The sequence below is a fragment of the Babylonia areolata genome, chromosome 32, assembly GCF_041734735.1.
Source record: "Babylonia areolata isolate BAREFJ2019XMU chromosome 32, ASM4173473v1, whole genome shotgun sequence".
Taxonomy (NCBI): domain Eukaryota; kingdom Metazoa; phylum Mollusca; class Gastropoda; order Neogastropoda; family Buccinidae; genus Babylonia; species Babylonia areolata.
This window is the reverse complement of record NC_134907.1, coordinates 16,383,893-16,408,996: the sequence shown is the minus strand read 5'-3', so window position 1 is coordinate 16,408,996 and position 25,104 is coordinate 16,383,893. Positions and strand designations below refer to the sequence as shown.

Sequence of the window (25,104 nt, the reverse complement as noted above, 5' to 3'; positions counted from 1 at the left end):
AATGAAATAAAACATGATGATTCTTGTCTTTATAGCAACATCAAAATGAAATGAAACATGATGATTTTTGTCTTTATAGCGACATCAAAATGAAATAAAACATGATGATTCTTGTCTTTATAGCAACATCAAAATGAAATGAAACATGATGATTCTTGTCTTTATAGCAACATCAAAATGAAATGAAACATGATGATTCTTGTCTTTATAGCAACATCAAAATGAAGTAAAACATGATGATTCTTGTCTTTATAGCGACATCAAAATGAAATGAAACATGATGATTCTTGTCTTTATAGCAACATCAAAATGAAATGAAACATGATGATTTTTGTCTTTATAGCGACATCAAAATGAAATAAAACATGATGATTCTTGTCTTTATAGCAACATCAAAATGAAATAAAACATGATGATTCTTGTCTTCATAGCAACATCAAAATGAAATAAAACTCGATGGTTTTTGTCTTTATAACAACATCAGAATTAAATGAAACATGATTCTTGTCTTTATAGCAACATCAAAATGAAATGAAGCATGATGATTCATGTCTTTATAGCAACATCAAAATGAAATAAAACATGATGATTCTTGTCTTTATAGCGACATCAAAATGAAATGAAGCATGATGATTCATGTCTTTATAGCAACATCAAAATGAAATAAAACATGATGATTCTTGTCTTTATAGCGACATCAAAATGAAATGAAGCATGATGATTCTTGTCTTTATAGCGACATCAAAATGAAATGAAACATGATGATTCTTGTCTTTATAGCAACATCAAAATGAAGTGAAACATGATACCCTGCAGAGTCAGTGGCAGTAGTAGTCCTTTTTTTTTCTTTCTTTTTTTTTTTCCCCTCCTCCTCCTTCTTCTTCTTCTCCAAGCATCAAAACTGCCTGTGAAGTTTTGTTTCAGTTCTGCAGCATACTTCACGACAGGATTGATGACTGAGAGATGCATAAAAGTTCCAGCAGAACCTGCAAGACATGTTTTAGACGATGCTGTGTTTTGTGTTACCATTACGCCAGAAAGTATTATGATTAGAGCTGTTGACTGTTCTTCTTTGTTCTCCATTGTTATACAGCCAGAGCAATAGATTTCTTTGTTACGTTGTTGTTATATATATACATATGTTTATTTATTTAGCTATTATCTTTCTTCTTCTACTTTTTTTTTTTTTTTTTTATTTGCTGTGGTAAACAACTGAAGACAGATCATGGTTGGAAATCACACACGACTTATCTAAAGCGAACTGGGGTGGGTGGGAAACAAACAGAGACTGTGCCGATACTTCAACGCGAAGAAGTTTCTGGAGAGAAAAAAAAACAAAAACAAACCACCACCACCAACAGCAACAACAGAGAGTGGCATGGTGGGAGAGAGGGGGAATGGGGTCCCCCCCCCACCCCACCACCCCTCCTCCTCCTCTTTAAACCATCCCCCCACCCCTACCCGACCCCTTCCCGGATTTTTTTTTTTTTTTTTTTTTTTTTTTTTTTTTTTTTTACATTGTAGAAACATTGCAAAGTACGTTTTTGCAGCGGAGTTAGTAGACATTTCCTGTAACCGAAATAGATTTCTTTGCTATAATATGTAGCGTCAGGGTTTGGTTTCTTTTTCTTCCTCCTCTTCCTCCTCCTCTTCTTCTTCTTCTTCTTCTTCTTCAGCAGCAGTATGTGAACTGTAGGGAGGGAAAAAAATGAACAGACAAGGGTCATCAGTAAATGACGTCACTGTAGTTCCGTTTCCGTTTGTAGTTTCTCTGTTCCTCGTTCTTTCCCCTGTTCCAAAGTGGGTTGGGTTTTTTTGTTGTTGTTTTTTGTTGTTGTTGTGTTTGTTTTTTTATTCTGTGTTTTTTGGATGACTAGTGCAAGATGACCATTCCTGTTATAATGGGCTTTTTTTTTTCTTATCACATATCTATATATCTATATCTATCTATCTATCTCTCTCTATATATATATATTTTTTTTTTTTTTAATGTATATCCACCCTTCCCTTACCGCTTTGTGTGTGAGTGTTGCGTTCTTAACACTTGTTCTGTGTTGTCCTTACCACCACTACCATCCCATCATTTTTCCTTCCCCCACCACTGGCTATTTTTTAACATTGGTATATATATATATATATTTTTTTTTTTAATCCTTTTTGTGCACTCTTGTTGTTTCATACCCCCCCCCCCCCCCCCCCACCCCCCAACCCCTCCTCCCTTTTTTCTTCTTGCTCGCACGCTCGCTAGCTCGCTCAGTCGCTCTCCCGTTTTTGTTGTTTTTTGGGGTTGTTTTTTTTTGTTGTTGTTGTTTTATAACTAGTCTTGCTGTTTTGTTTGTTTTGTTTTGTTTTTTTTTGGGGGGGGGGTTATGGTGTCATGGATTTGTCAATATTTAGTGGCTGCTCGAGAAAAAAAAAACCTGTGGGGGAGGGGGGGGGTATGGAGAAGGAAGGGGGGGAGAGCTCTCCTTTGGGTTTTTTTTTTTTCCCCACTCTTTGGCTATATTTCTATATTTTAACTGTTTATCCTCTCACCCCCCCACCCACCCACCCGCAGCTCTTGAGCCTTTGTTGTGGAATATCTCCACCCCACCCACTCTCTCCCTCCCTCCCTCCCTCCCCCTGCCACCACCACCACCACCACCACCAGCACTCCTCCCCCTCCGCTACCTCCATCACCGCCACCACCACCACCACCACCACCACCACGTTTCCTTGCGTCAAGTTACTTCACGGCGGCTTTGGCTACTGTCCGCATGATCTGTCTTTGGTTGGAATTTTGTTGTTTTTCTTGTTTTGGTTTTATTATTATTATTATTATATTTTTTTTTTCTTAACTCTTCCTTATGTATTCAAATAGCCAGGAGAGTTGTCTGGGTTTTTTTGGTTTTTTTTTCTTGTCAAAAGTGGATTTGTGTTTTCGTTGTTGGTATTGTTGTTGTTGTTTTTTTGTCTAATACATTTTTTTTTCTCCTTCCTTCCCTTCCCTTGCCTTCCCTTGCCTTCCCTGCCTTCCCTTCCCTTTCTTCCTTCCTTCCTTCCTTCCTCGCTCAATCCCACCCACCCACCTCCTACCCACCCACTTCCACCACCATCCCTCCCCTCCTTCTTCCCCTTCCTTCTCTTTTTTTTTTTTTTTTTTTTTTTTTTTTTTTTTTTTGTTTTTTGTCAATTCCTTCAGCATGGAGTTGCATAAAGCCCTGACCCTTGTTGACCCGACCTCAGTGACCCCTACCCCCGTGACCTCGACCTCCCTGACCCCCGTGCACCCTGCCACCACCCCACAGCAACAGCATCAGCCGCAGCATCAGCAGCAGCAGCAGCTTCCGCAGCAGCAGCAGCAGCACCCACATCCTCCCGCCCACCACCACCACCACCACCCTCCCCAAGCTCACCCCCATGCTCACCACGTTCACCACCACCACCACCCAGCTGCCGCACCCCAGCCCATGGCTTTTCCGCTCCACCAGCCGCTGACCGTCAAGCCCGCTACGGCGGCGGCGCCCATCACCTACATCAGCGGGTATGGGCCGCTGGGATTGGTGGACCCCATGGGGGCGTCTTCGGCTGCAGCCGCGGCGGCGGCGGCGGCGGCAGCGTCTGGTGGTCTGGCTGTGGGCGACCGCAAGGCTCTGACGACCAAGCTGAGGGTCGCGGTGACGGCTGGGCCTCTGAAGGCAGCAGAGCGCCCCAAGTTCGCTCCGTACTAAAAAAAAAAAAAACTGATTAGGGACAACGACTACGACTACTAGTACTATTACTATGACTAGAAACTAAAAGCTTCGCAGAGCAGCCCAGGTTCGCTCCGTACTAAATACTGATTAGGACGACAACGACTACTACTACTACTACTATTACTATTACTAGAAACTAAAAGCTTAGCAGAACGGCACAAGTTCGCTCCGTACTAAAAACTGATTAGGACAACAATGACTACTACTACTACTACTACTACTACTATTACTATTACTATGACTAGAAACTAAAAGCTTAGCAGAACGGCACAAGTTTGCTCCGTACTAAAAACTGATTAGGACGACAACGACTACTACTACTACTACTACTACTATTACTATGACTAGAAACTAAAAACTGAGCAGAACAGCGCAAGTTTACTCCGTACTAAACTGATTACGACTACTACCACTACGACTAGGAACTAAAAGCTTAGCAGAAGGGCCCAAGTTCTCTCCGTACTAAAACGACGGCTACGACTACTACTACTACTACTACCACTAGTACTAGTATGACTAGAAAACTACAAACTACAAACTAACTCCTCCTCCTTCTTCTTATTCTTGTTGTTCTTGTTCTACTACTACATCTTACCCTGATGGTCTCTCTTGTCTGTGTTGTCTGTTAGTCCTGTTTTTGTTTTTTTTTGTGTGTGTTTTTTCTGTGTGTGTGTTTTGTTTTTGTTTTGTTTGTTTTTTTTTGGGGGGGGGTCTGTTTGTGTGTGTGTATGTGTTTGTTCCTTTTATTACTGGATCTGTGGTCACACAACCATACCAACCAACCCAGAATGTATGTATGTATGTATATGTATGTACCACCACTATGGACTGTTTTTGTTGTTGGTTTTTTTTTGTTTTTTTTAGCCTGGCCAACAAGTTATATTATTACTGCTACTACTACCACCGTGGTACTACTACTACTACTACTACTACCCTTTTGTGGCTGTGTACTAGTAGTGTTTGATGGATTGATGGGCTTTATTTATTGGGACGCCTTGAATGTGTTTTTAAAAAGAAAAAAAAGAAAGAGAGAGAGAAGAAGAAGAGGAAGAAAGAAACCCAAAAAAAACCCAGACACCACAGCGGTCGTTGGAAATTCGCAGCAAAATGCTAACATGAAGCAGTTGTGGTCTTTGAGGCAAGATGTGCCCCCCCCCCCCCCCCCCCCCCCCCCCCTCTCCCCTGCGCAAAGAGACAGTTAATCTTATGACTTGATTCTGTTGTCGAGTTGTAAACCCAACTACCGTTAATAAGAGGCGATTTGACCCTATCTGATGACGCGATTTGACCCAGTCTGATGACGTTCAATCTGTTGAATACGAAAAAAAGCACTACTGTTTTTTTTGGGTTTTTTTGTTTGTTTGTTTTTTTTGGGGGGGGGGGGGGGTTAAGACGACCCTATCGAGAGAAGAAAAAAAAAGTAAACAGAGAGAAAACATTTGGTCTTTCTCTACTGCTGTTCACTGGTTGTGGCCGTATATATATATGTATATATATATATGGTTGATGCGATGACTCACCTTGTGATGGAAGGTGCTCTCTCTCTCTCTTTTTTTTTTTTCTTTTTTTTCCCCCGTGCCGTAGCGATGGAAGCTCATACTGGTTGACCTGAATCCCATTCTGTCTTCTGTCACGTGAATGTGCCCCATGCTATCCCCTCTCTCTCTCTCTCTCTCTCTCTCTCTCTCTCTCTCTCTCTCCTCTCTCTCTCTCTCTCTCTCTCTCTCTCTCTCTCTCTCTCCTCTCTCTCTCCTCTCTCTCTCTAAAACATGCTAGAGCTAATGATTATTCCATCCTGAAAAGATGATAATCCCACAAAACATGGGGATGACTTTGGTTGAAGAGGTTTAGAACCAGGAAAGGGAGGGCGAATACCTTATTGAACAACTGACAAAAAGAAAAGACGTTTGATATGGCCTATTGTGAATGAAGACATTTGGAGGTAATGTAAAGTTTTTTGGGTTTTTTTTTTTTTTTTTTTTTTAAGGGCTATGCTGTTTCCAGTCTTCTTGTAATTGAAGACTTTTGGAGGAAATACTTAACAAACAAGACGTCCACTCACCATGGTATAGTCTGTTTCCAATAAACTGAGATGAGAGTTGTTTGGAAAAAAAAGACATTCACTCACTGTGGTATAGTCCGTTTCCAGTATCTCAAATAAGAGTTATTTGGAACAAGGCATCCACTCACCATGGTATAGTCTTGTTTCCGGTAAACTGAGATAAGAGTCATTTGGAACAAGACATCCACTCACCATTTTATAGTCTGTTTCCAGTAAACTGAGCTGAAAGTTATTTAGAACAAGAAATCCACTCAATATGATAGTCTTTTTCCAGTATCTGATATAAGAGTCATTTGGAACAAGACATCCACTCACCATGATATAGTCTGTTTCCAGTAAACTGAGATGAGAGTCACTGAGAACAAGACTTTCACTGACCATTGTAACACTGTGGACAATAGTCTCGCACCGAGAAGAGCAATTCTGGCTTACGTTTCAGCCGGTGGTAGTTTCGTGTTGCAACAACAGCCAGAGATTCAAATGATCATCATCAACAAATGATTGTTATCGACAAAAAAGATGATTATTGATTAATTGTTATCATTGATAATAATGTTTGTCATCAACAAATGGTTTTCATCAACAAATGATTGTTATTGACAAAAATTAATGATTATTATTGACAAAATATTATCATCAACAAATGATTATTACCAGTAAATGCTGGGTTTTTTTTTTTTTTTGTATCGTTCTTACTAGTCATCGTTTTACGCAAGGTCACAATTTAACGGACGCTTGGAAGCAGGACATTCATTCAGTTGGCAAAAAAACCTTTAAAATGCCGAAGGTTTGAGATTCCTTGACTGAACAGTTTGTCATAGGCTGGCTGGTAAATTCAGTTTATTTGGAGTTCTTTTCTGTCAGAGACTTCGTATCGGCCCTGTCTGGCAGTTTTCATTCTCTCTCTCTCTCTCTCTCTCTCTCTCTCTCTCTCTCTCTCTCTCCTTGTCTGTCGTTATCGAAAATGAATGAATAGAAAATGGGAGTTCAAAGTCCACTAGGATATATGTCGCTACTGACCAGCTGAATGTCATAGGTCTCAAAAAATCTCGGACCACTTTGATGGGAAGAGGGAAAGAGAGTGTGGGGGTAGGGGAGGAGGGGGGGATTGCAGTCCTTTGGTGGGTGGGAGGGAGAGGAGAAAGAGTGTGGGGGTAGGGGAGGAGGGAAAAGAGAGTGTGGGGGTGGGGGAGGAGGGGGGATTGCAGTCCTTTGGTGGGTGGGAGGGAGGGGAAAGAACTGAAAGCTGACTGACAACAACAACAACAAATCCAGGAATATGATTGAAGAAAATCGTCAAGGGGCATTATTCGCAAGGAACAGAACCTGTCAAGAGGAGTGGGGGAGGATGGGGGGATCAAAATTTGATGATGTTCATGGATGTATATTCATGGTAGGAGAACATGAAATAGAAAGGGTATTCAAATCTGAAGGAAATAAAAGGCAAACAAGGCCTTGAAATTATCGAGACGATGGGAGAAAAGAAAGCACACATATTTAAAGACAAAATGAAATATAAAAAGATATATATATATATGTATGTGTGTGTGTGTGTAAGGGGAGTAAAAGCCATAAAATTCAGTAGAGACTCACAAAGAAACAGCAAATGAAAGGAAGTATTGATTTTTTTTTTTTTATTACCATTAATAATGGTTGATAACAAGGCGTAAATTTAGTGAGCGGGTCAGGAAATTGCTTGACCTGACCTAACCTGACCTGACCTGAGCGGGTCAGGAGATTGCTTGACCTGACCTGACCTGACCTGACCCACATTGTGAAAGTGGGCGAGAGTTTTACTTACCTGCATTCAATCAATGTGTCCTTCATCACTGGGTTGTGAGATTGGGGTGGGTGGTGGGGGGGGGGGGGGGGGACAAACAAAAAAAGACATGCTGCCGCGTTCTTTTCTTCTTTTCTTTTTCTATATATGTTTGGGTTGTTGTTGTTTTTTTTATCCATGATGATATGACATGTACATAATGATACTTTTTTATGTTGATGATGTATATGTGTTATCATACTTATTGGTGGTTGGTTTGTTTTGTTGTTGTTGTTTTGTCCTTATAAAAAAAAATTCAAGGTGTTGCCTGCCAAATCCTGCTGCCTTGGGTTAAGCGGAGATTTGGAAGACACAGGAGAAGTAAATAGAGTAGAGTAGAATAGAAAATGTCTTCATTACCAAGTGTACTGGGTTGACACATCATAAAGAGCAATGCCATCAGGTGCGGTAATTTTTTTTTTTTTTTTTTTTAAGTAGACGATTACCCAACTCATGCCCGCGCGCGCACACACACACACACACACACATATATATATATATATATATATGAAATGATCAGAACAGTGAAAGTCGTTCATCTTCACTGGCTGTATTCTAGCTGACCATGTACCGTGGTTCATGCATTTTGGGTAGGCAGGGGGAAAGTCTAGCATTATACACATGAGCGCATGTACGCACATGTGCCAGTAGCGCATCCTGGATAATTCCCAATCTGATGTCCAGCCTCTTTTGAATTGACGGTCTTGATTCAGAACTGTGTACACACACTCGGCTATTTAGTTACAACTGGCAGCTTTGATTTGAGACTAGATCAGTGCAAAGTAATATCTTTTTCTTTTTTCTTTTTTTCTTTTTTTTTTTTTCTTCTTTTTTTTCACTCAACGCACCACAAATTTCAGCCAATAAGGTTTTGTTTTTTTTTAAAGAGACCAGATTTTATACATCAAAACATTTTTTCTTTCTTGATTTTCAACATGTGATGACAGTGTGTGACCATAAACCATTGTTGGTAGGCATGTGTTCATTCAGTCAGTGGTTTTTTGGCGGGTTTTTTGGTAGACAGTAGCTTTTTTTTTTTTAAAGTGAAGGATGGTGCAGGAACGGTGTCAAAAGGCAAGTTTCTGCCCCGTCAAAAGTGTTCTTCTTGACCCCCTTACCGTTCGATTTCTCGTTGAGTATTACACAGGGGAAGCATTGCAACACTTTGACGAGTGTTTTGCAAATAGCAAAATTCACAAGTGCAATAGAAACTGTTAGGGGGAGAGGGGGTGTTCTCTTGAAATTGCCAAGTCACGTGCAATAGAACCTTGGCATTATGTAAGTCGATTCATCGTCGTCTGCTGAATTGCCAACGTTTACGGAAGACATTGTGATGTCAGTTTCCTCGTGAACGGTGTGTCGTTTACAGCGTAGACTCCTTGCAGAATCTTACCCCACGAGGACAGTTCCTGCAACTTGTGTTGTTCGTATTCCTTGTCCAGTCAGGTTTTTTTGTTGTTGTTTTTTTTGTTGTTGTTGTTTTGTTTTGTTTTTGTTTTTTTGGTTTGTTTTTTCATGATAATATGGCCTTTTTGGAGTATTACCATGTCTTGTGGGCGCTGTTTCTGTTGATGACAATCGTCAGTGATGTGTCATTGTGATGGGTATTGTTGCTGACACCGTGTCAGTGTGTCGACCACTGTGGTGTTGGTTGTGGAAACACAGCAAGTTCTGTCCGTAGGCTCAGTGAACTAGCGATTGTTTTGTCTCGCGTCATCCGCTCTCTTCAAGTCCTGATGACCTCAGCTATCTACATTGGGTAGACGATATATATATGGTGATTTCTCATGCCCATTAGAGTTGTAAAAGATTCTGATGGTCGTCTTGTGTTTGCAAGATTTCCAAACAAATCTTCCAGCCCTCTGTTGCGCAAGCGGTGATGATGAACCGTTGTTACTTTGTCAGGTCAGCCTCTTGTCCCACAGAGGCCTAGTCGTCTTCAGAAACCAGTTGGGTGAAGTCTTGGGGGACATGTTTTTTTAGATTTCAACCGCCCTTTCCCCTCCCAGCTTAGAATCTATCGTTTCCTGAAGGAAAGTGTCTGGGGTTGTTTTTTTCCCCCGTCAGACCACCACCCTGGTGTGAAATCGCCTCAGGTCTTATGTTAGAATGCGGTCAGTATGTGCTGATGTGATGGCACAGCAGTGGAAAATGTTCCTGTCAACCTGGATTTTTTTTTTTTTAATTTTAGTTAAAGACTGACACGCACGTTCCATGTTAAAGGACTTGCAGCATTTATGGACAGGAGGGTGGGGGGGGGGGGAGTGGCGGAATGTTTAAGACGGGTCAGTTTCCAAGTACTGGTGTGATGTCACAGCAATGGAGGAAGTCCATATGTCATCCTGTAGAGTTTATTTTCAACTTTAGTTAGTGACCCGCACGTTCCGTGATAGGGACTTGCAGTATTAATGGACGGGGTGGGAGGTGACAGAATGATAGGACGCCTGTCTGCCTGTCTGTGGGTGGTCTGGGTTCAAATCCTTGTCTTCACCCTTTCTCCCATTTTTGATTGAAAAACCAAACTCGGTATCTAGTCACTGGGGTGAGAAGATGAAACTGAGATCCTGTGTGCACTGAAAGACATCCCACGGCAAACAAGAGAGCTGTCCTCTGGCCAAACTCTGCAGGAGAGGCCCAGCCTGATAGGTACACGGATATGTATGAATGCAGTCAAAGGTCCGACTTACACTGCTGGTCAGGCAGATGTGGTGTGGCGTGTATATATGGTGTCTTGTCCGAACGCAGTGACATCTCCTTGAAAAACGCAGACTGAAAAGTGATGGTAACATGCAACACTGAGTTGACTTAGTCGTGTATTCTCTCTTGCATTCTTTGAGCCCATATGTTATGCAGAAACAACTTGCCTGTTTCACACACACACACACACACACGCACACACACACACACACGCACACACACACACACACACACACACATAGTTTGATCAAACGAGTCCTCTTCATCTTTGCAGCTGAAATCGATGGTGTCGGCTCTGAGTTTGTTCTTCTTGGCTGTATCTCTTCTGCTGTGACCATGAGAACTAATAATCTCCTGGAAACGTGTTCCGGTACATGTATCTCTTTGAACTAAGAGACCCAGCTTGTACAGTGCAGTTATGAAGTCATCGTGACGTGTATAGAGATTAACAAGCGTACTACTCATTTTCAGTTCTTGTTAGTGCAAACTGTAAAGTTGCCGTGTACATAATATAGATGAACAAACAAGCAAACAAACAAAAAAGTACTGTTCGCTTTCAGTTTATGTGAAGGAATACACAGTGTGTATGCTGTTCCAGTTATTTGAAGGATTATTATCGGTTGTAATGTTGTTGGAGGTTTTTTTGTTTGTTGTTTTTTTGTTTTGGGGTTGTTGTTTTTTTGTTTGTTTTTTGTTTGTGGTTTTTTGTTGTTGTTTTTTTTATCGTGAGAAGTGGTTTCTTGTGCTGAAGGAATCTTTTTCCTCGCTTGGATACTTCAGGGAGGTGTTCTGGGTGCTTTGTTGTTGGTTGTTGTTTTTTTTGTTTTAAAGAGTTCAGTTTGAGAAAAAGAAGAAGAAGAGAAGAAGAAGAAGAAAGACCGTGAGGTGATTTCGTTCTTAGTCTGACAATTCCTATTTGATCTCTGGGCTGATCATATCCATTGTGTTTTTGTATTGATCGACATATCAGTTTCGTTCACACATAAGAAGAAAACGGTTTGCACATATCTGGACAAACACATCGCGCACTCCTTCATCATCGTCATTATAAACAAAACAGTCTCAAAGTCTGTGGCCTTTCATGTCCTGCTCTCATGGTGACCTCAGTTTCGATACCCCTCCACTTCCGTGCTTGGGGTGAGTCCTGTCAATGTCTTCAGTGTCGGCATATTCATGGGGGGCTGCTGTTTGAGGGGCGTGGTCGCGGTCTCCACTCTGGGAGGGACGCTCAGTCGGTCTGGCTCCGCTACTAAGCCATTACTGTCGTTAGTAGGGGGCTTAGTAGGTGGTGTCCTATGCACGTTAAAACAGGCACCACTGAACACCACCGAAGTGAATCAGCAGCAGTGCAGGGTCTCCTCTGGTGTGTGGCCTCCTGGCGACCTAACATCGATTATTCCCTGCGGGCTGCCGACGGTGGGACTGTGACGGACGAACCCGGGTGTGGCCATGTATGGGGGAATCTAAATGAGCGGCGTGGGAGTAATGCCACTGAAATGGTGCAGATGATGGGGCAGGAAAAAAAAAAAAAAAAAACCATCGCGTTAGTAATCGTCGGTCAGCATTATGATATTTTTTTTCATACTCGCCAAATATACTGCCAAAACAACGTGGAGCATTTTCTTTTTATATACTCTCATAGTCGTGCAATATTCTTTGATCCATAAGCAGTTTCGTGTTTGAATGTACATTCTAATATTAAGCAATTTCACAGATATATTCACTTTGAAGCTGGAAAGTTAATCTTGTAAGTTTGAAGGAAGGGGGCCTGCATTTGGGGAAATAAATCATGGAATTGTGAAACGACTGATTACCCCTTTAAATGTAGCTTTTGTAACTGTAAGTCACCGAGTTATTATATGTGTCACCAGTCTTCTGATTAAAGGATTTTTTTTTTCTAGAACACACACACACACACACACACACACACACACACACACAAGCATGGAATTAAGTGTACACAACAACATGTACATGTACGTAGTCTACTTAATAAATTCAGCTTACAAATCGACATGATGACAATCATATCTTTTGGGTGATGATGAATAAGATATCATTGAATATGGACATTTACAAGACATTATCATTTGTGCTCACACTGCTCACATTTGCGCGATCTTCAGATTCAAATACCATTCGCTGGAAATGCTTGTAGCAGCTCATCTTTTTTTTTGGGGGGGGGGTCTGGGAGGGGTGAGGGGGGCAGGGGGATTCGCTTCGCTTCAGTACTTAGAGTGTGGAAAACTTAACACAACTGTGTCTCTCTCTGTAAAGGAACCGTTTACAACCTTGGTTGTTGTTGGGGTTTTTGTTTGTTTGTTTGGGGGGAATGGGGGTGTTTTTTTCATGCGCAGAAAATGTATTTTTCTATCTTTTCCATATATATATATATATATATCCTTCAGTTGTAAGCAGAACGCAGAGAATTAAACACTGTGTGTAGCCTTTTCCCCAATGTCAAAGGAGTTTTGTTACAAAGAAGAAGAAAGTAATGTTAAGCGAAAAAGAAAAGAAAAAAAAAAAGGAGTAAATTTCAGATGAAAGGAACATAATTATTCTAGCTGCTTAGTGTTTTAAAATCCACATTAACTGCTGTAAAACACGGGTGGTCTATTTTTCTCTTTTCTTTTCTCTTTTTTTTTTTTTTTTTTAAGGAAAAAACTTCTGCTTGTATACTTTCAGGTTTTTATTGGCCTGATAGAAAAAAGATATCACTTTTTTTTCTTTCTTTTTTTTGTGAAAACTGTGAACAAAAAAAAAAAACCTCCAACAAAATGATGGATCTGTCATCAGTATAGTGGCAAAGTGGTTTGTGTTAGATGTTGTTCTTGTTTGAACCATGCAAGTAGTAGTTGATTCATCTTGTACAAGTATCATGAATATTTGGCTTTTTGTCTTTGTTGAACTTCTTGACAATATTTTTGTCTGGTGGATCTTTGCTTTTAAAGCTTCTCTTTTGGGGTTGTTTTTTTTTTTTTTTTCGTTGTTGTTTTTTTGTTGTTGGTTTGTTGGGGTTTTTTTGTTGTTGGGTTTTTGTTTTGTTTTTTGTAAATTCTGATTAGATTTTAATGACTGATGAAATGGTCTTTGGAAAGTTTCAGTCTTCTGGGAGAAATTATATTTTTTACGTACAACTTTTGATCGTTAGTGGAATGTTTCCCCGAAAAGAAAAAAAAAACAAAAACATGGTTAGATGTCCTATAATGACCAGGTTATTTTTTTAAAAAAACATCTTGTATTATACTTTTTTAGCCAAGTGTGCTCAAAATGGTGATTTTTTTTTTTTTTTTTTTTTTTTTTTTAATGTTGTTTTCTAGATGAAGAAAGAGTTAATCATGTTTCTGATTGTTCCGGATGAGAGAAAGAGATGAGAAGAAGAAGAAGAAAAAAAAAACCGCAAACAAACACAAGTGTTCTTTTCCTTTCACAATTTAAGGAACAAGACTTCGAGGTTGTGAAACAGCAGTGCTTTATTTTTTATTCTACATCCTTTCCCTCGTTTGTTCATGTTGATGTGACGAGAGCATCTCTCTCTCTCTCTCTCTCTCTCTCTCTCTCTCTCTCGTTCATCTCTCTTCTTGTATATGCTGTTTTTGACTTGTCTTCGGAACTTCTTTGTTGGTCTGATAATAATAATAATAATGATAATTATGATAATGATAACACTGTACATGTATGTTTTACAACTTTTGGCTTCACCATTTTTTGGACATGTATATGTTTGTGCTCAACGGTATGACAAGACCTCTATGTTGTCCGACTTTAAATGTATTAAAAAAAAAATATATATATATATATATATATATTTAAAAAAAACAAAAAAACTACTGTCTGCCCAAGGTCACCTGCGTGTTGTAAACGTGTGCACTTAGCTGGAGAGTACACTGAATAGTGACATAGTGCCGTGTTATTTTGAGTGTTGTTGTACGTTTATCCACAGGAGCCAGTTTTGTTGTTTGTTTTTTGTTGTTGTTGTTTTTCTGCCTTGCGGTATTACTTGTCCACTTCCTTCCTGCTGGATCTTGTCCAGTCTTTTGTGTGCTAGTCATCTGGCGTCGCTAGTTCTAGTTTCAGGATGGGAATCAGGTTTGTTCGCTGAAGAGGGGCGGGGGTGGGGGGGGTGTTTCTTTTTGTATTTGTTTTGTGTGTGTGTGGTTTCCCCCCCCCTGTTACAATACAGGAATGGAAAATGGTCAGCATTTTACGGGTTGCCGCAAAATTCGGTTCAAGGAGTCGGGGCTAGAAGGGGGGTGGGGGTGGGGTTGTGGTGGGGAGGTGGGGGGTGGTGGTGAGAGGGAGGAAAGGAGGAGGAATGGGGGCGGGGGGGGGGGGGGGGGCAGTGTTTCAGTTTTTTTAGTTCTATGTGTTACCAAGCAAGGATGTTTTAGCACAGTCCGGGTTGCTCATTCCTCTTATACTGTATGTCTGTTAGACGTTGTGTGTCGCTCACATTCAGCTAGCCTTTTTTTTTTTTTTTTTTTTTTTTTTTTTAAGGATTAGTGTTGTGTGACGTTGCAATCGTTTCTTTGTAAATATAAGGTGAAGAATACTGTATAATAAAATAAATAAATAAATAAATAAAAAGTCACGCCCTTTCCCCACTCACTTCAAGCTAAGTTTAAAATCTGTTGTTACGGGATTTTTTTAATGTCAGGTTGCATAAGCGAATGACTGCGATAATATTTTACTTCCTATTTTTTCTTGTCATTTTTTTTTTCTCCATATTGTTGTCCACTGTTTGTGGAGAGAAGCGACCGTTGTATGTACGTATAGGGTGTTGTTGCATCACAGAAGTGGTTAGTCGATGTTTCTGGTAACTTTGAGTGAACAAGTCAAGATCGAAGTGTTCATTTCAGAGTCAGCTGTACAAAAGACTTGTTCAGTTGACTATGTTCCGTTCTTTATGGATTTTCATGAGAGATAGAGAGAAAAATAATAATAATAATAATAATCAGCATTTCTTTTCAGGTTTGTTTGTTCGTGATGTGTGTTTAATGTTGTGGGGGGGGGGGGGACGAAAGGGAAACCTAGCTACCTGGCCCGTGCATAATTCTGGCTGCAATATTTTATCGCGATTCCAGCATAATTCAGAAAACGAAAATCACCACCTTTTTTTCTTTTTTTGCCCCCCTCTCTCTCTCCAGTAAGGGTTTAAGAGTTTCAATGACAACATAAAAAGAAAATTCATGAGACTTTATATATCAGGGTTTGGGATTTTGTTTTGTTTTGTTTTTTCTCTCTCTCCCCACTGACCATTTCTCAACCTCTGTGCTGCACTTTCTGTCAGCCAGTGATCTCAAAGGTCGCAGATTATTGTAGTTACAGGCTACGATAGATTATATATTTTGTTTTTGTTTTTCTTTAATTCATAAATATATAAATAAGCTGTGGTGCGCAAAGCACTCAATGATAGCGTTATGTTTTTAAAAAAATAATAAAATAGCAATGATTTATTTCAAAACTGTGACGAATTAAATAAACTGGTGCATTTTGGAGATAATTTTTACCCAAACTTCTGCTTGTGAGGAAATTAAGAGTAGTTAATTTTAAAAATTCATTATTAAAAAAAAAACATTCGCCTTGGTCCTTCTCCCAAATAACTATTCATCATGGCATCATTTCCATCAGGGATACTTGTAAATAATTGTTTGCGTTTTGTTTGTGTGTGTGTAGGAGGGTGTTAATTCAGTCCCCCCCCCCTCTCCTACCCCTCTCCTCACAAACTTCCATTATCTGCTTCCTGTGTTCTTGAAAAACAAAATACGTTTTGTCCCCCCCACTTCCCCCCACCCCCCTCCCCCTCCCTCCAAATGTTTCATTTCTTTCAGTTCTTGGATTTAGGGCGCGAAAAGTATTATTAGCCAAGTAAGACGTTGGGTTGAAAAAGTAGGAGCAACTGGTTGGTATTGTATTATGTAGACTGTACTGCGACAACCTCCAGATCGAGTCACACATTCCGCTGAATTTGGGGAGGGGGGGGGGGAGGGGGGGGGTGCCTTTTTGCTACTTTCTGAACCTCTGTAGTTTCAGGTAGTTCGTTGGGGTTGGGTGTTTTGGTGGTTTGATTTTGTTTCCTTTTTTTTCTTTCTTTTTTTTTTCTTTCCCCTTTCTTCTTCTTGCAAGATCCCCACCACCACCACCACCACCACCCTGAAAGTCTAAAACTGTTGTTCTTTTCTCATGCAAAAAAAAAAAAAATCATAGACTGTCCCCCTGACTGAAATCACATAAAAGCAGCAGCATTTTGTGTGCATGAAAAATTCTGCTGGGGAGGGATGTGAGTGTGGGCTGGCTTGTAAACGTCCATAACATAAAGATCCGAAGTTGTTTTGTTTTTTAGAGGACACACAGACAGCGATATGGGTGAGAAGTCGTGTGATGAAAAAAAAAAAGAGTATTATTCGAATAATCAGAACCAATTTTTTCCTCAAGAACCACCTTTTTTTTTTTTTTCTTTTCTTTTCTTTTCTTACTATTTTTATTCTCTTCTTTTATAAAGATTTTTTTCTTTATTTTGAAACATTTTTACACAGATATTTCAGATTCGATCATCATGGCCTTTAGAGAGCTGACTGACTTAAGCATTGAAATGGGTGTCCATCATGACCTTTAGAGAGCTGACTGACTTAATAAGCATTGTAATGGGTGTCCATCATGACCTTTAAGAGAGCTGACTGACTTAATAAGCATTGTAATGGGTGTCCATCATGACCTTTAGATATCTGGCTGACTTAATAAGCATTGTAATGGGTGTCCATCATTCATGACCTTTAGAGAGCTGACTGACTTAATAAGCATTGTAATGGGTGTTCATCATGACCTGTAGAGAGCTGACTGACTTAATAAGCATTGAAATGGGTGTCCATCATGACCTTTAGAGAGCTGACTGACTTAAGCACTGAAATGGGTGTTCATCATGACCTTTAGAGAGCTGACTGACTTAATAAGCATTGTAATGGGTGTCCATCATGACCTTTAGAGAGCTGACTGACTTAATAAGCATTGTAATGGGTGTCCATCATGACCTTTAGAGAGCAGACTGACTTAATAAGCATTGAAATGGGTGTCCATCATGACCTTTAGAGAGCTGACTGACTTAATAAGCATTGTAATGGGTGTCCATCATGACCTTTAGAGAGCTGACTGACTTAATAAGCATTGTAATGGGTGTCCATCATGACCTTTAGAGAGCTGACTGACTTAATAAGCATTGAAATGGGTGTCCATCATGACCTTTAGAGAGTTGACTGACTTAAGCACTGAAATGGGTGTTCATCATGACCTTTAGAGAGTTGACTGACTTAAGCATTGTAATGGGTGTCCATCATGACCTTTAGAGAGCTGACTGACTTAATAAGCATTGAAATTGGTGTTCATCATGACCTTTAGAGAGCTGACTGACTTAATAAAAATTGTAATGGGTGTCCGAACTGAAACTGAAAGGAAAAAAAAAAGGGGGGACAGCAATGTACATTTTGTTGACGACATTAACAAAAGGTGATCCAGTCGATGGGGATGGCAGTGTGATGCAAGAAGGTGATGCGAGTTTTTGTTCAAAAGGAGGGGGTGGGAGTGTGGTATGGGGGATGAGAGGAGAGGGGAAGGAAGGGGAGAACTACATCTTGTTTGGTGATTCGGCTTCTTCGTAATGATGTCTCTGACTCGGATCCTTGTTATGTTTTTGTTTTCTGGTGTGTTTGTTTTTTAATTATGCCTCTGTGATTCATCTTGCATGTCTGCCCAGATCATGACTTTGAATCTGTTGATATTCATCAAGAACAATACAGAGTTGACTTCTTTTTCTTTTAAACGTATACATCCAAAACGAAGCAGCAGTTTTGGTTGGTTTTGTGTTTTGTTTTGTTGTTGTTCTTAAAAGGAAAATTGGCTGATATGATTATGATGTTAACATTTTCACCTTGGACTTTTTTCTTTTTTTTGTGAATTTGTTTTTTGGCGTCGAAAGTGTTCATATTTCAACAAATGTTTTTGGTTTTTTTGCAGAGAGAAAAAAATAGTTTGGGGAAATTTCCATTGAATAAAGACTGTTCCATGTAAGGGAAAAGTTATTAAATAAAATTGACTTTCATTAGAATACAGGATTTGTTTTCTATTTTTTGGGTTTGGTGGTGTTTTTTTTTTTGTTTTTTGGAGGGAGGGAGGGGGAGGATTTTAGTTGAGAAAATGGAGGAAACCATTTCATATTATTTGGGAAAGAAAAAAAGATTCTCAGAGACAGGGCAGTGAGGTGATTAAAATTATAATAATAGTTTTGTTGACAAATGCATATTTTGTTGTGTGTTAATTTTTTGAATGGTCGTATTGTGTGTGTCATTACATTGCATTGCATCTGTTGACTTCACTAGTCTTTTGTAATGGTGTGTGATAATATATAACATAGTTGTGTTATTTTGTGTGTGTGTGGGTGTTCAATGGGGTGATTATTTTCCATTGTTCTGTGGGGGATGAGGAGGTGGGGTATTATTTTTTTGTTTTCTTTTTCATGTTAATTTGTGGTTTGGTTTGTTGTTTAAAGTGATTCATAATTATTAAATATGACTCGTTTTCAGTGTTGATTTTGAAACTTTTTTTTTTTAAAAACATCATCTCACTATCTCATTAAAGGGTGGAGAGTGTGTGTGCAGGAAGTTGGCCCCATCATTGATGGAGTCACATATATTGCTGGATACAATAAACTGATTTGTTTTGCCAAAAAAAAAAAAAAAAAATTTTGGTGGGTGGTGGAAAGTATGTGGGAGTGGGTGAGAAAGTGTGTGTGTGTAAGAATGTGTGCATGAATGTGTGCGAGCGTGTGTGTAGGCATGAACACGAGCGAGTGCATGCACTTGTGTGAGGAGAAGTATGTGTGCTAGTGTGTGTTTGTGCGTGCGTGCATGCCTGCTTGTATGTGTGCGAGAGCAAGCTGATCGACATTTCGTTTTACACTTCCAGTGTTGTGCGTTGTACGAGCCCCCCAGTCTTCCCTCTCTGTAGCCCGTCTTCTCCCCAACGTCTGCCAAGGAGAATTCTCCTGAGGCAAAGATGAATTCATAATTTATAAAGCAAGGAGTTATTATCCTGTGGCACAGTTGAACTCAAATGTCGACCAATGAGGATTCTTCTGCAGCACGGTTGAATTCATATGTCAACGAAGGAGAATTATCCTGTGGCACAGTTGAAGTCTTAATTTGTCAGCCAGGGAGTATTCTCCTGCAGCACAACTGAATTCTTTGGCAGAACTGATTTCAAATGACAGCCAAGAATTCTCTTGTGGCACAGCTAAATTCAAATATCGGCCAAGAACAATTCTGCTGTGGCACAACTCTATTAAAATGTCAGCCAAGGACAATTCTACTGCAGCACAGTTGAATTCAAATGACAGCCAAAGAGAATTCTGTGGCACAGTTGAAATGAAATGTCTGCCACAGAGAATTATCCTGTGGCACAGTTGAATTCAAATGTCGGCCAAAGAGAATTCTTTTGCAGCACAGTTGAACTCAAATATTGGCCAAGGAGAATTCTTTTGCAGCACAACTGAATTCAAATATCGGCCAAGGAGAATATTCTCCTGCTGCACAACTCGATTCAAATGTCTGCTCAGAAAAAAAAAAACCATTGACAAACCTTCACACTCAAACGATAAAAAATAAATTCTACATTACACATCCCCAAAATACTTCACATATAAAAAGAATTACACTTACCTGCCCCCCCCCCCCCCCCCCCCCCCAAAAAAAAATACACCTTCACACACACAAAATTTGAAGAAGAAAAAAAACAAGTAATAAACATTCCCCAAAATCTTCACAAAAGGAAACTTTACGATACAATTTGAAAGAAAAAAAAAACGTATACATAACAAATACACATCCCTAAAAACATTAAAAGAACACACACATATATACACACATATCACGCCCAAGACTTCCATTCACACACACACACACACACACACACACACAACAACCACCACCACTACATTTCACCCCAAACATCCACACACAGGAACATGAGACACAAACAAGAATTACACATTACCCCAAAACTTTCACTTACAAAAACAACAACACACACAAACACACACACACACACATATATATATATATATATATATATTTATCACCTTAAAGCTTTCACTTACAAGAATACACACACACAAAAAAAAACACCTACATTTCAACCCAAAACTTGAACATGCAAAAGTAGACACAAAAATGCCTGAAACCTTCACATATAAGAATACACACATGATAATTTTTAGAAAAACAACCCCCCCCCCCCCCCTTCCCCCCAAATCCTTTATACACAAGAACACATTAAACAAAACAAATCTACACATACCAAAATTCTTGACACACAACACAAATATGCATCCATAAGACCATCTCACACTGACATCAGATCACAAAAAAAAAGTATGCAAGAACACAAATACCAAATCCCCACACATCATCCCAAACACACACACACACACACACACACACAAAGAGCTAACCCATTTCATGACAACAATCACAAAAACAAAACAAAAAAATGTTAAAAAGTACTTCTTTTTTTTCTTTTTTACAGTTAAATGGCACGTAAATGTTTTACGCCTTAACAAGAACCACCACACCAATGCAACCAAGATTTCTTTTTAACCCAAACAAAAACAAAACAAAAAACAAGTGTTGAAAACGCCCAAAGCCTTGATGCCAGAAAGAAAGCGCAAACAAATCTGTCTACGTCGTCATTAGCCACTAAACGTTAACTCTCTCCATACGAACGGCGAAAGAGACGACATTAACAGCGTTTCAGCCCAATTACCATCATCAAAATATTGCAAGCGGAAGGCTCTTATACTGAAGAGGTGAATGTTGACAAAGAATACCACAATTCTGATGACGGAAGCTAAAGGTTGGGTCATTCAGACACCCACTGGACATCCGAGGGGTCTGTGTAGAGGAGAAGAGAGAACTGGCCGTACTGAGCGAGTTAAACTGTTGAAGCATTCCACTCCATCACCAAGTTCCTAAAGGCAGATAACCCCTGGTAGGGCATGCTGACAACTGAAAGCGTCAGCCATTCTGATTAAATGTATGACTTTCGATTTTTTTTTTTTTTTTTTTTTTACAAAAAAAACAACAAAAAATCCTCCAACACATAAAAGAAAAATACTTTTGGTGCATAAAAAGATAAAAAGGTGAAGAGAGAGAGAAAAAAAAAAAAAAAGAACGCACACGAAAGAAAAAATACTTCAGTGCATAAAAAGATTAACACTTTCAGTGCCAAGCATATTTTATGCTCAGTGACAACTATTTGCCACAGGGTGTTTTGGTCACAGAGGGTAATAATTAGAAAAAGAAAGTGATAATCTGTTGTTTTTTTTGGGGGGGTGTGGGGGTGTGACTCCCACATTCACTCATGTACACAAGTGGGCTTTTACATGTCCGGCCGTGTTTACCTTACCCCCCATCCCCAACCCACCTCCCATTTATTCAGCCATATTCCGTTTTCAGAAGGGGAAGAACTGAAAAGGGTTAACCCAGGCCCTGATACCAGGAATTGAACCCCAGGACCCTAAGAGCGTAAAGTCCATCACGTTAACCATTCAGCCTTGTCAGCCACACGCCAAGGCAGTCCTCCTCACAAGCATCAGGTTTCCAGGCTGGATACTACTAAAACCTGTCCACGGAACTCGCTACCCTCTTGAAATAAAGTTGGTTGCATTTCATTTCATCTCCCTCCCTCCCTCCCGCCACTCTGAGGTAAAAGACCATCATCAAGGCCAAGCAACAGAAGAAGTGGATGCAACAGCATCCCACGCCACAAAACAACAGATCCCCTGTTTAACCTGCTGACGAGGTGGGAAACAAACGGGATTCTCAGTCAGCGTTCAGACTCGGGACAGGCCACAACCGCCTAAACCACCACTTAAGCACCAAACTCCACATCGGTCAATCAGCACGGTGCCCCTATGGTTACCGACAGCCAGACAACACATCACCTGCTGCAGTCCTGCCCCTTCCATGAGGCGCTCAGGAGGTGGTCAGTACTGGCCCGACCCAACTCCAGTGACCCAGAAGCTCTACGGCTGTACGGAGGACCTGCAGCATACACAGCTGTCTTCATCGCGCAGACTGGGCTGTCCATCTGACGAACGAGAGGAAGAAGACAACAAAAAGACATGAAAATATTTTTCAGGACGATTCAGTACCCTTCACAGCTGCATTACAGTTCACATGCTACATGATTTTTAGATACTTCTCTGGAGACGAGTTGTCCCTTCCCCCCCCGCCCCCCAAGAAGGTGAATCACATCAACATCAAACCATTTATGGCACAATTTTATACACTGATTACATAAGAATTAAACCATTTATGGCACAATTTTATACACTGATTACATAAGAATTAAACCATTTATGGCACAATTTTATACACTGATTACATAAGAATTAAACCATTTATGGCACAATTTTACACACAGTATAAAAGAAATACATCAGCAGAAAAAAATATATATCAACACTATTAACAGTATCAGAATCATTATTATTATCATTGCAGTAACCTCTGGTATAATGTTCGGCTCTTTGGATTCCATGATGAATTCATACCCACCCAGTGACACACACACACACAATTTCTACAGTGCAGTAACCTCTGGTGTAGTGTACAACTCTATGGAATTCCTTCATGAATCCCATATCCATCCACTCACACACACACACACACACACACGTGTACACACACACTCACATAAACGCGCACACACGTGTACACACACACACACATACACACACACAGACATTTCTACAGTGCAGTAACCACTGGTGTAGTGTACAACTCTATGGATTCCATGGTCAATTCTATACCCACCCAATCACACACACACACACACGCACAATTCTACATTGCAGTAACCTCCGGTGTAGTGTACAACTCTATGGATTCCATGATGAATTCTATACCCATCCAATGTCACACACACACACACACACACACACACACACACACACCAGACACTATAAAAAGATATATATTTAAAACCTGTTCAAAACAGAAATGTCTGCTCCGGACAAGACGCCGACAAAAACAGTCAACAAAAGAAACATCTTTCAACCCCGGCAGACTAAATAACCAGCAATATCTCCAGACATCTCTTGTTTAATTTGGGCAGGGTTCTGTCTTCAGTGAAACGTAAACTGCCTGAAAACTGAGCATCTGGAAGAATTATCACACACACACACTCTCTCTCTCTCTCTCTCTCTCTCTCTCTCTCTCATGCACACTCTGCGAGTCTCATTCTCTCTCGATCTCATTCTTCTCTTTCAGTACATGGAATGTGACCTGTACATGATTTTTTTTGTGTGTGTGTTCTTCATTTTGTTTTTGTTTTTCCTTTCAGACAATCTGGATGTAAAAAAAAAAAAAAATATATATATATATATAATTTAAGCAAAAAAGCTTACTCCAGTACTCTCTTGAAATAAAATTAATTTGGTTTCATTTCATACTCTCTCTCTCTCTCTCTCTCTCTCACACACACACACACACACACACACACACACACACACACACACACCTATGCATTCATACACACGCACAAGCACTCTCTCTCTCTCTCTCACTGACTCACATTCTCTCCCTCTCTCTCACACAAACACACAGACTCACACACACACACTCACTCACATACTCTCTATTTTTCTAATCTCACTCAAACATACACACACAAGCACACACACTCTCAGTCTCACATTCTGTCTCTCTCTCTCTAATCAATCTCTCTCTCTCTCTCTCTCTCTCTCTAACAAACACATGTACACACACACACACACACACACACACACACACTTTCTCTCTCTCTCACACTCACTCACATTCTCTCTATCTCATCACACACACACACACACACACACACACACACACTCTCTCTCTCTCACACTCACTCACATTCTCTCTATCTCATCACACACACACACACACACACACACACACACACACACACACTCACTCACCTCTCTCTCTCTCTCTCTCTCTCTCGCACACACACACACACACACACACACACACACACACACACAGCCATCACAACCATGGTGTCAAATAAACTTAGGGAAACAATCTATTAGGATCAGCAGAACCTTTTTTTATAAACCCTCCAGAGACCAAGAAAAGAGGAGAAAGCGCCCAACTAAAGCAATAAAATGAAAAGAAAAAAGAAAAGAAAAGAAAAGAAAAAAGTCCATGGATACAAGTGAACATGAGAGTCGCAGACCACGAACATAGAAGAAGACCAACTCCACTACTGCACCTGTCAGTATATATATTATATATAGTTGTTGGGTTGTGCTTTTTTTTTGGGGGGGGGGGGGGGTTGTTTTGTTTTGTTTTATTTCGTTTTTAGTTTTTACGTACTGATCTTAATTATCCTACCAACTGTGTCCAATTGACAACTTCATAAGAGTCAAAAGCCAAAGGACTGGTTACAATTTATTATTATTATTATTATTGCTATTGCTGCTGCTGCTGTTGTTGTTACCATCACTGAGGGTGGGGAGGGGGGGAACTATTGTTATTATTACAATTACTTTTTTTTTTTTTTTTTACTTCAAAAGGTTCTTTTCTTTGAAATAAATGTTAGGCCACTCAACTCAATACCAACCGTAATGTCATGAGTAACCTCAGTTAAATCTGCATATATTAAAAAAAAGTATTTATGATATCCACATCAAAAGACAAAGATAAGTCTACTTATTGATGTGATCATCTTTAAGATGTTGATATCAAAACTTTTTTTTTTCT

The 25,104-nt window shown here is 39.9% G+C and overlaps 1 protein-coding gene across 1 annotated transcript in view; it reads left to right on the top strand.

The window, feature by feature from the left end:
- Window positions 1-22,451, top strand: part of LOC143276441 (poly(rC)-binding protein 2-like) — a 183,144-nt gene extending 160,693 nt beyond the window's left edge. The window contains exons 12-14 of the mRNA XM_076580933.1: window positions 3,182-3,272; window positions 3,471-3,703; window positions 22,286-22,451. Coding sequence (XP_076437048.1) covers window positions 3,182-3,272; window positions 3,471-3,703; window positions 22,286-22,451 — 490 coding nt within the window. The remainder of the gene's footprint in view (window positions 1-3,181; window positions 3,273-3,470; window positions 3,704-22,285) is intronic.
- The last annotated feature ends 2,653 nt before the right edge of the window (window positions 22,452-25,104 follow it).